At 42.9% G+C, this 12180-nt stretch overlaps 1 protein-coding gene across 1 annotated transcript in view; it reads right to left on the bottom strand.

Annotated features, from left to right (window-relative positions):
• The window catches only part of colec12 (collectin sub-family member 12), a gene marked incomplete at its 5' end in the record, with an annotated part of 47950 nt that overhangs the window by 19444 nt on the left and 16326 nt on the right, over positions 1-12180 (bottom strand). The window contains one exon of the mRNA XM_080725643.1: positions 3697-3819. Within this exon, the coding sequence (XP_080581769.1) occupies positions 3697-3819 (123 nt within the window). The remainder of the gene's footprint in view (positions 1-3696; positions 3820-12180) is intronic.

The following is a 12180-nucleotide window of genomic DNA, read 5'->3' as shown; positions in this document are numbered from 1 at the left end:
CCTCCGGAGGTGGTTAATCTTTTGAAAAATGTCAACTCCACCCAGAGTAAACAGGGTATTCCGTCAAGGAAGTCTGAGTTCAAGTGGTAAAACTCAAGAGATGCTGGAATTCTCCTCACTTGGCTGGGTTTACTGTCTATTCTCTTGCCAATAACAAGACCATCAGAATAACGTCAGCCCTCTGAGGTAGAGGGGACAGACATGGCCATGGGGCATGCCATTCAGAAGGCCCTTAGGAATTGACTAATTAATGCGTCCACGAAAATGCATTACGTGACGCTCGACTATTTTGCACTTGCCAAAGCATTAATTATAGACTTAAAGACACTACTTCAAAATGGTTGAAGTTTTGTTTTTACCTTAATATGAGTCGATGCACAGTTAATCACCAATATTAGCCGCAGGATAAATCGATTATGTTATTTTTCAACTCACTCATAAACATGGCATTGCAGTGTCTAGTTGCGCAGAAATATAATGACAGTGTTATGGCCCATAGAGCCTAGTATCTTCCCCTAATAGGACTGATCGTGGATAGCTACAGGGATGTAAGTCGGGACTTTATCACCCCGGCTGGGTCACCTGGGCGAGGGTGTATGATTTTGGTAGACCCGAAACACCCGTGGACCTCAGGCTACATCACTGATGATACGTCCCAGCTGCATCCTCGTGATGTTTTTTTTTTTTTTCATTATGATGTGCTATCTTCAGTTGTCATGTGATGGCATTTTGTGTATTCCACAAATATCATATCCATCCTGAAAGTTGTTTTTCTCTGCATATACGGTCTCATCACATGGCGACTCATGAGTAACTAGAAGCAGTGCTCTTCCGAGCACAGGTCTCCACCAGGCCGTGCGTCCTGGTGGTGCTACTGTATAATAGGCCAATCTAAAAAGGGTGGCATATGTTCTTCAACTTAGATCTTTCATGGCAATCGGACGCTGCATGCATGATTTGAAGCATTGTGTTCCAAAAATGTGTTTTGCTAAAGTCTACCTGCGGGTGACGCTATAACAGGCCAATGTTGTTCCTTGACCTAGTGGGAATATGTGTGGCAAATTTCACGGTAATCGCAAGCTGCGTTGATGATTTGAGGCATTTTGTTCAAAAACAGAGCAATCCTGCAAACTTTGGAAGCTAATATTAGCCAATCAGGATGGAATATGAAATATCAGACGGATCGGACTTGATCACATGACTATAGAGATACTGTGTACCGATTTGCGTGATTTTTGGATAAAATCTCAATGAGTAATATCCAAAAATGTGTTTTACATAAGTCGGCCCAAAGGTGGCGCTATAAAAGGCTGATGTGAAAAATGCAGGGCAAAGGTTTATCCTTAGCCTCTAGGGAGTGCGCTTACAAAGTTTGAAACTGATCGGTGGAGTTATAGGTAAAACCACAAATCGGCCTGTTATAGCGCCACCATGAGGCTGATTTTAAAATAATTAAGTGGCATTTCTTCCTCGGCCTAGTGGGAACATGTGTGCGCGATTTCATGATGATTGCACTTTGCGTTTGTGATTTGAGGCATTTTGTTCAAAACGGCTCGATCCTACAAACTTTGGAAGCCAATCTTAGCCAATCAGGATGGAATATGCAAAATCAGACAGATCCGTGTCGATCACATGACTGTCGAGATACTGCCTACCGATTTGTAGGATTTTTGGACAAAATCTGTAAAAGTAGTGCACAGAAATGTGTTTTGCGAACATCGGCCACTAGGTGGCGCTAGAAAAGGCCCATTTGAAAAATTTAGGGCAGAGGTTCTAGATTGGCATCCAGGGAATGTGTGTGCTCACTTTGGCATCGACCGGTCCAACGGCGACTGAGATTAGGTGCTCACAAACTGCGAGGACGCACGGACGGACGGACAGACGGACGGACGGACGGACGGACGCACGGACGGACGGATGGACACACGGACGGACGGAGAGGAAAACATACTCTCCCCCATGCCTTCGGCTGGTGGAGACAAAAAGCCTGCACGTACATCACATCCACACCCCAATGTAGTTTTCAACTTTGACATTCCTAGACATCTTGATAAGTTTACAAGCTTTAGTTTAGAATAAGCTGAACCAGGTGAGGCCTTTTTTTCACAGAATCCTGGACTCAATCTGGCAAGCATGTGTTTGGGGATCCAATCAACAAAGTAGAAACGCTGATACAGACCAAAGATTAACCTTTTTCCCCATGCTTAACAAATTTTGCGATTGATTATACAACCATTTACAGAAACATTCCATTAATACACAGCAGCTCTACACAGTAAACGAGCACAGGTCTCCACCAGGCCACACAAATCGGCCTGTTATAGCGCCACCATGAGGCTGATTTAAAAAATGTGGGGCAGAGGTTCTGAATTAGCATCCAGGGAGTGTGTGTGCTCAGTTTGGCAGCGATCGGGCCAACGGCGCCGGAGATTAGCTGGTAACAACCAGGCCACACAAATCGGCCTGTTATAGCGCCACCATGAGGCTGATTTGAAAAATGTGGGGCAGAGGTTCTAGATTGGCATCCAGGGAGTGTGTGTGCTCAGTTTGGCAGCGATCGGGCCAACGGTGACTGAGATTAGCTGCTCACAAACTGCGAGGACGCACGGACGCACACACGCACGGACGGACGGACGGACGGACGGACGGACGGAGGGGAAAACATACTCTCCCTCAGCCTTCGGCTGGTGGAGACAATAATGGCACCAGGATAGCTGAGTTGTTAAGTCATCGGATGTTCACTGGAAGTTCAAACAGATGTGATGACTGTGTAGGGGATAGAGACCTTCTTCAAGCAGATTTCTTGTATTTTTTAAATATTTCTAGTGGAGTCGATGGGACAGTGAATATACAAATGGCCATAACTATTTTTCGCGATGTTTACGGCAGAGCAGGCCTCTCATTCTGTGGACCTTAATGACCAAACTAATAGATGAAACAGAAATAAAAAGTACGGCAGAAAATCACAGGTCCTACCCTATTCCTTGAGCTTTTGGGCTTGTGGGTCCCAGATATGTCCTTAATGCTACAGTATCTGTACTTTGACTTTCTAAGACTGTAGGGGTTAATCAAATGAATGCTGGAGCCTGTTTTAGGTCAGGTCACCAATCATTGGAATGTTTAAGCCTGTCTGCCTTGTAAAAATGTGATGAAAAGCACATTATATGTACCGGTAGCTTTTTGCAGTAATTGGTGACTTCAATCTGAGCAGGGGTGTCGCAAGAAATTCTGGGACCTGGGTACTTTAACTATTGAAAAATAGCAGATATACAAGCTCACAGCGCGGCACTCGGTGCCGCGCTGCGAGCTTGTAGATCTGCTATTTTTGAAAAATCTTGAAAATTTGTGAAAAACCTACAGTATGTTTCTACGTATGTCAGTGGTGCTCAAACCTTTTCATTTGAAGGACCCCCAAAATGATATGTATTTGGCCACGGACCACCATCTCAAAATATTTAGTTCCAGGGACCACCCCGGGCCAACATTTGAGTTACAAATGTTCGCTTAAAAAATACATAATATTCAAAGAGGTGCACAACTTCAAACATGGCAGATCTACAAGCTCGCTGTGAGCTTGTAGATCTGCTATTTTTCAATAGCTAAAGTATAAAATACTTCCAGGCCCCTCCACCTTGGGCCCTAGTAACTCAGTCCCACTTTCCACCCCCCTTGTGACGCCCCGGAATCTGAGCTTACCTTTGTATCCGAGGACAGCTACTGCGATGGTGAGGAGGGCACATAGCACGTACAGCAGTGCGATTGCAGCCCTCAAGGCCCAGTCATTTTTACACTTGGTACATTCTGTCCCCTCTTGGATTCCTGCAACACAAGAGCACAGTAGCACAAATTAATACCCTCACAGGAGTTAAGCGTAGTGGTCTAGAGGTCATATTACTTTATGCTGAAGTGAGACTGCAGTGTTAAGATTAAGGAGCACTACTGACTCAAACAATCCTTTGTTTTAATTTAACTGAGAGTGTGCATGGGTCCATTTGGTTCCATTTTGCACACACACTCTCTCTCTCTCTCTCTCTCTCTCTCTCTCTCTCTCTCTCTCAGTTAAATTATACATCGTACTGTGTATATTATAATATACAACTTAAGGAGTGTTTACAAAAAGAAGCCAAATGTTTTCATTCAGAAATCTCCCATTTTACTTTTCAGTTTAGGGCGGCATGACTAAAAGGGGGACAAACTGTGCTTGTTGGTGTCAATTGGAAACATTTGTCCTCATGAATAGTCAAAAGACGTCCTATTAAACAGAGAACACATGTGTTGGCCATACGACAGAGGAGCCAAAACAAAACAAAATGGCACCATTCTCATTCTGTGTCATTCCTCATTGGCAGACAAACCTCAAACTATCTCAGCGCTGTAAACTTGTGCTGGCTTGTCCTGTCCACATGCCACACAACGCTCAGTGGCCCACGACAGCTCTTCTGAAACCCAACTATGGCTCCATATGATGCAATGTTAAACATCACAGGTTCCAATGTGGCCAGGAAGTTAGCTTGACTTCATGAGAAATTACCCAGTGGCCTCTGGCAAGCAGATCAACCGAACAGCTGGTACCCCTGACAGGCAATAGAGCACTTTCTCTTAGCTTGAACTTTTGCTTTGTAATATGCCCGCAGCCAAAAGAGTCTGAAAATTGTTCGCATTTCTTTTAGTCCAAGCAAGAGAGTGCTAAATCATAAGTACACTGTAATTGCTGTAAAAACATGATACTCTAATGAACATGTAAAACACTGCATAGTGTGTCAAAGGTCTTTGAAATGTCTTATATTTAATACAATCACTCAGTCATGGTAATGGCAGGGATAAGGTGCAAAATTAACATATTTTCCCATGTGAAACGTGCAAACTTGTTGTTTTACACAGACTTGTAAAATTGGGCAATTTGGTTGTTTACTCCAGCCAGTCAAGGTCCTTAACAATATACACTCACTCTCTACACTGCTAAACTAGTATAGTCAATGCAATTATGAAGCGTTACAAATGAGGCGGCTCTCCCCTACATTGGTGTAGCCGAATTTTATATTCTTTGTTATGCTAAAGAAAACGACAAGCAACAAAACTTAATATTGAAATATTTAAATTCTAGTTTTCTAGCAGCATCATGCTCTCTAGGACAGGGTTTCCCAAACTTTAATTTCTCAGGGCACCCCATAAATATGTTTTTTAATCCGAGGCACCCCTACATTATAATTTTCACTCCCAGCACCTTATATTTATAGCATATCATCGTTGTCAGGTGGAAACCTTGTATGTCCAAAACCGTTAGTTTTGTATCTTTTTTGTGCATCTATAAAATTTACTAATCTAGTGAAAACAGCAGATCTACAAGCACACAACGCCTATCATCGCAAGGCGTTGTATGCTTGTAGATCGGCTGTTTTCACTAGTTTTGTGCGACAATCTTGTATGATGAAGCAGGGCTTTGCTTTACCAAAACACGTACACATTTGAAACTTGGAGATACAAGGTTTCTGCCCGACAGTGACGATATTTTAGTGATTATGTTGCGAGGAAAACGTTGAGATAATAGCCATTTTGGTTAGAACTGACTGAGAATAACGTTGTACTTCAAGTTTAAAATGATACTAAATATAAGTGTCCAAATAAATTCAAAATATTATAAAATTATCTCGGGGCACCCCTGGACTGCCGTCGCAGCAGCCCAGGGTGCCCCGTCACCCACTTTGAAAACCCCTGCTCTAGGACAAGGATGTGGGCAGAGACTAGCATGCCCTGTGGTATTCTGGGTATTGTGGTAAATAAACCTCCTAGGTCTTCCAAGAGCAGAGGCTGCAAACATTCCACAGCTGGACTCACATCCTCGCTGGACTTCCTCCTTCTAATAGCATCAGAGAGGCCTGCTCTATTTCCAGATTGTCCCTTTTTTGCCAGCTAGCCTGCAGCTAATCATGTCATCCATGTTGGGGCTGAGGCCGTAGCCACGGGAGGGTCCTTTCCTCTCGCCAGGGGCGGGCCAGACCACCAGGGGGGGTGAAGGAGGGTTTGGCCTCTCGCCCTTGGACCTACACATCTGTGAAAACATCATGGCTGACCGCCTCAAAGGGGCCCAGCCGTTGGCCCTGGACTGGACATTGATATGGGGGGGGGGCACTGTTGTCCTTGTGTGTACCGAGGGCCTCATGTTGCGGGCCAGTGTGGAGAGCTCCATCCAAGGCCCCCCACTGTATTTAACCACACATTGCCTAAAGCACACAACCGCAAACGAGTAAACAGCCGCCAAGTCTGAGGGCCCCGGGTCAGATGCCAAACGGATATGGTTTTAAAACCCATTTAGACCTGAGGACCCGATTCTACAAGTGTCTTCTAAATACTTCCAAGGTTTTTGAAAAAACATATGTTTCTATGATCAGTGGTTCTCAAACCTTTTCATGTCAAGGACCCACAGAATTATTATGTATATTTGACCGCCGACCCCCATCTCAAAATATTATATATCAGAAGCAATGATTTGAGTTACAAATGTTTGCTTTAAAAAAAATACGATTCCAAGATTTGGACACATTTTTATGATTTTTCAAAAATACCGTAGCAGATCTACAGGCTCACAGTGCAGCACTCTGTGCCGCACTATGAGCTTGTATGTCTGCTATTTCTAAATGGTTAAAGTATAAAATAATAGTTAAAGTGGTTAAAATCTAAAGTGGCACAGATGCTTTCCAGGTGTAAATGGTTAATTTAATGTATATCGTCACTGTCGGGCAGAAACCTCGAATTTTCAAGTTTCAAATGTGTACGTTCTTTCGCAAAGTAAAGCTTCATCATATACAAGGCCGTCGCACAAAAGTAGTGAAAACAGCAGATCTACACGCACACAACGCCTCGCGGTGCGAGGCGTTGTGTGCTTGTAGATCGGCTGTTTTCACTAGTTTAAATCATTTTTTAAAATGATAAATGCAAAACAGTATCAGTGTAAGGAGGACCAAACGTAGACCACACTGAGTGGTAGTAAAACACATGCTGTCGAATTGGTCCAAAAGGTTTGTTTGTTGTTCGAACTCATTCTGTGCCAAATGCCAAAATGGCTCCAAGGTAGCTGTGCCAGGATTTTGTATGTTTTTCTTTACTATGCAATGAAAAAAATGATTTTTTTTTAATATTTTTTCCCCCACAGAAACAGACACATATGTTGTGATTCAGTGGCAAAAAGAATTTTGTCAATCAGACAAATGGTTCCAGAGATAGAGCTGTTTGAATGAAAAAAAAGTGTCCATCCACTAGAATGGACACACATGAACACACATTTTCTCAATCAGCTAAACGAGGGAGCGAACACACAAACAGAGAAAAGCATCTCTCTGATCTCAGGTCATTTTGACATGAAATGATTTTTTTTTTTTTCTATACAAAAAACACAAAAACCGTCAAAAACCGTCATTGGCACAGGTCACTGAAGTAACAGGCATCACGGTGGAAGCTTCTCCAGATGTCTGTATAGTGTCTGTATACTGATAAGATGACTTGTACACGTAGTGGACTCAGGAGCACAGAGTCTTGTACAGCATGCCATTCTGAGTGATAGGTTCTCAGTGGTCTCTGTATTATATCTACCGGGGACGTGCAGAGAATGTTAGAGAGGCAGGGGCTGACATTTCTAAAGGGGCCTTTTGGTAGAAATATCGAAAATAGCAGACCTCCAAGCTCACAACGCGTCGCAGCGCGAAATGTTGTGAGCTTGGAGGTCGGCTATTTTCAGTGTGTGATACCACACTGAGCTAAGTATAATCAAGTCAGTACTGGAGATGTGGCGTAACGGCATGGATACACAGAGAGGGAAATTCTTTCAACATAAGATGCTGCATTCAAGTTCAGGAGAGTTTGGACAAGGCGATTCTCTTGAATGCTGCATTCAGGTATGGCATGGAAAGGGGTCGTTTGCATTTCTTTCACCATAATAAAAACTGCAGTGATATGTGTCACTGCACATGCTCCTATGCTATGGGCTGGGCGGTGGGGCACTAGGGTCATTGGGGAATGTCGGACAGAAGGCGTAGGATGGAGACGCTTATATCCCAGTGTATAGGCTCTTCGCTGGCAAGTGAGCCGGTAGGGTACAAGAGCAGTGGCATCACAACAATTCGCAGGACTGAATTGGCAAAGTGAACAAATTGGGAGAAAAAAAGTCAACCTCATTCAAGTAGGTGAAAGATTTGAAAATGGTTAAGTTTCTGAGGAGAATAATATTAACATAACTAGAAATACTGTTCCTACGAAACAGTGTGGGCTCGCTCGCGACTATTCTGCAGTGTGCTAACTTTCATGTGAAGCTCAACCAATGCTCCAGCTAACTCCACTCCTAGATTTTCCGCACCTCAATTGCACCTTGGGATAATAAAGGTATCTATCTATCTATCTATCTACCTCATTGGCTAAGGGCCCTGCCTTTGTACTGTCGTGGTGGAACTTGGTAAATAAATAATGAAGATAACATAGTGTTCTCGCCGTTCAGGCGATCCCACAATAAATGGTGGAAGGTGTGAAAGGTGTGAAAATGAGTATAGTCATGAATAAAAACATCACAGCTGTCTGTGTGGAGAACATGCCACGGCAAATAAACATGCTGATATGTATACATAACAAGCTATGTAAAAGAAACATAACGCTCAAACCAACTGGAATGGACCTGGTACAGGCAGCGCATGGAGGGGATTTAAGCTTGAGAGCTCTGCGGCTGGACTGCGGCCAGCGTGTCCCAATCAACAAGCTGGAATCGGGCCAGACAATCCCCAAGAGGTAAATAAATAGCAGAAAAGCCTAGAAGGAGCTGGGGCATGCATACGGTGGGGGGATATGGCGGTTTACATATGTACTGTATGTAGACGTCAAGTAGCCTTCTGTTTAAAAGGTGACAGTCCAGTAATAATTTAAATCAATATTCCTATGACAGGCAAGTGATCGCAAGATCCTTTATCCTCCATAGAGAGAGAGAGGGGGGGGGGGAGAGAACAGGGACGTGCAGAGAATGTTAGAGAGGCAGGGGCTGAAATTTCTAAAGGGCCTTTTGGTGAAAATATCAAAAATAGCAGACCTCTAAGCTCTGGGCTTAGAGGTCGGCTATTTTCAGTGCTTGATACCACAATGAACTAAGCATAATCAAGTGAATACTAGTGGAGATGTGGCGTAACGGCATGGATCTACACAGAGGCCGATTCTTTCAACACAAGAGTGTTCAAGTTCAGGAGAGTTTGGACAAGGCAATTCTCTTGAATGCTGCCTTCAGGTATATGGTATGTTTCTATGTCAGCAATCTGGCCAGCCATCGTCAACGAAAAGGTCCTTTTCACTTCAACTGGAGCTCAGTTAGTCTGTTCTTGAGAGACTACTACTGTATGTCAGTGGTGCTCAAACCTTTTCATGAGAAGGACCCCCAAAATGATATTTATTTGGCCACGGACCCCCATTTCAAAATATCTAGTTCCAGCTATTTTTCACTGGTTAAAGCATTCAATAATTCTAGGCCTAAATGGGTTAAAAGAGGGGCATTTGCGTTTCTTTCACCGTATAGTAAAAACAGCATTGGTCTGGAGAGGGCACTTTTTACAGACGGATAAAAGGGCAGGGGCTCAAGCCCCCTTTCGATGTCTATGTGTGCACGTGCCTGGAGGAGAGTGAGAAAGAGAGTTGTTTCTGCCTGCCCCGGTGTATGTAAAACAGCTGTATTTAATTTGGACTCTGCGGGTCGGTCAAAGAGAATTCCTTACAGTTTTTCCTTTACTCCATGTACCTGCAATAGGAATGGTTTGCTTGCCCACAGTCTCACGGAGTGGCTGGCAGTGGAAATTTCCATGGCAACACAAAGAAAGCCTGTACAGACCACGGATCATATTTTGTGTAAAGCCACTTTTGTGCAGAGCGTTAACACGGTTACATACAGTAGCCTACTGTGGTTCATGCTTGATTTACGCGCCGTCACACGACGGTGTCTCGCACCGACAACAGCAGATACACTAGTGGTACACTAGCGTCCGGAGTCAGCAGGCCAGCGGGCGCCCGCAGCATCAAAATATACTTAAAGTACTAAAAGCTTGTTCGGCAGAATGTCCCATGTCATACGTTTTCAAAATGTATGCACGCATTGTGAGCTTGTGGATCTGCTATTTTAAAACGGCCGAAATGTATTCAAAGAATTCTAGTGGAGTAAAAGTACAGCATTTTTCCTCTGAGATGTAGTGGAGAAGAAGTACTCCAGTAAAGTAAAAATACCTCATAATTAGGGATGTGGTATCGGTACTCACAGTATCGGTACTCGCCGCCGATACCAGCCTATTTTGCTGTACTCGTACTCGTCCGGTATTGCTCACGGCAGCGCCAGATACCATTTTGTTCCATAAATATGTTGGTAACAACATATCAAAAGTCCTAAGACACAGTTTTGTGTGTGTTAGTTCAACTAATGAACAGTGTTTTCACCTTCTCTCACTCTAGGCATGACAACATAATTATTTAAAGCATTTTATTTTGGAGCGCCACACACTATTAAGCACTTGTACAGAAACGTAACTTAGAGTATCGGTATTCGGTATCGGCAAGTACTCAAATTAAGTACTCGTACTTGTACTTGGTCAGCAAAAAAGTGGTATCGGGACATCCCTACTCATAATTGTACTTTAGTACAGCACTTGAATAAATGTACCTAGTTACTTTACACCACCGGTGACGATGAAGTATAACTCAGGCTTAAAGGACAACTTTCGTTTTTTACAACAAGGGTTCGTATTTTAGATTGTAATTAAAGAATATAATGAGTATAAGATGAGTGTTAAAATTATTTAATTTCTTTCTTTCTATTGTTTTAGAGATTCTTATTTCAGTGGTTGGGGGCATGCTAAATATGTAATTTACACAGAATAAGCCCATTCCCAAGATACAACGCAACCTTTCATGGTTGGATGTGACTTATGGGGGCTAGAAGTGTTACGGTAAATAGCAATAAAGAAACTGCTTACTTATTGTGTCTAAAAAGACATATTTAGCCACTTGTACGCATGCCCCCATGCGTACGCATGCCCCACATTTTAGCACGGTAAACGCAATGAAACAATAGAACGAAGCAAATGAAAACATTTTAACAATCACTTTTTCTTTTCTCTAATTACAATCTAAAATGACCTGGATACAGTCGCAACTTAAGTTATTACCGTACTCAATGGCCAGCTACCGTATTTGACTGGCTTTTAAAAGGTGATTTATATGGAATTCATGCTTCTGCTTCATGTGTGCCCTTAGAACAGAGACTGGAAAGAGAGGGCAGTGAGATTGAACCTCTATACTCACTAGATTTAGAGGAATTGTGACTTTGTTTTTGGTTTAGTTTTTTTTCCCCCTCCTGTACCACTAACAACATTTGTTTAGGGATATGCTGTCCCATAAAGCTACAGTAATTACACGGTTTTCTAATTGCTTCTTTAATCCGTCCCATGCTAAAATGATTTGGGCCACTTACCGCTTCAGCGGAGCAAAACACAATACTACATTAAACAAACGTGGGTCAAATCAAAATGTACCAAGGAAGGCAATTGAATGTGAAAAGACACTGTACAACAAAATCAAGAAACAACTGTTTTGCCTGATTGCTTTAAGACCTCACTTTAACACCAGCATTGTTGAATTTGAGTAAAGGGGCACCTCTATAACTCTAAACTCCAGTCCAGACAAAACGCGTAACTTGAGCCTCTCATTCGGCAACATGATGCCTGGTGTCACTGTGGCGCACTGCTCTGGGTCTTACCCTGGCATTAACAGTCTCCAAATGGAATGTTAACAAGTAAACACTCACACAGGGGAAGTTATAGCACTGAGACAAATTACTGAGCCATTAGGGTCCTTGAACCGCTGAGCAAGCCTTCATGCCATGGCAGCATTTTTCTTTTTTCTTTCTTTCTTTCTTTTCTTTCTTTTTCTCATGCTCTCGCTGCTAACAGGTTTATGACACTTTAAATCGAGTCCGGTCCACGGAGGCATCTGGACCTTGTTACAACACAGCCAAATCAAAGGATGCACGCAAACATCTGATACCCCATCGTGTACCAGGCACAAGAACAAACTTGTAAGATGTTGGATGATCTCCTGCAGTATTTCAACGCAATTGGATTTATTTAAAAAACATTTATCATTGTTTTGTTTTTAATAAAGATGATTCTCTTG

This window comes from Nannobrachium achirus (assembly GCF_963921795.1).
Source record: "Nannobrachium achirus genome assembly, chromosome: 5".
In the NCBI taxonomy this organism is placed as follows: domain Eukaryota; kingdom Metazoa; phylum Chordata; class Actinopteri; order Myctophiformes; family Myctophidae; genus Nannobrachium; species Nannobrachium achirus.
The sequence above is the reverse complement of the archived record's forward strand: the minus strand, read 5'-3'. Positions and strand labels throughout refer to the sequence as shown.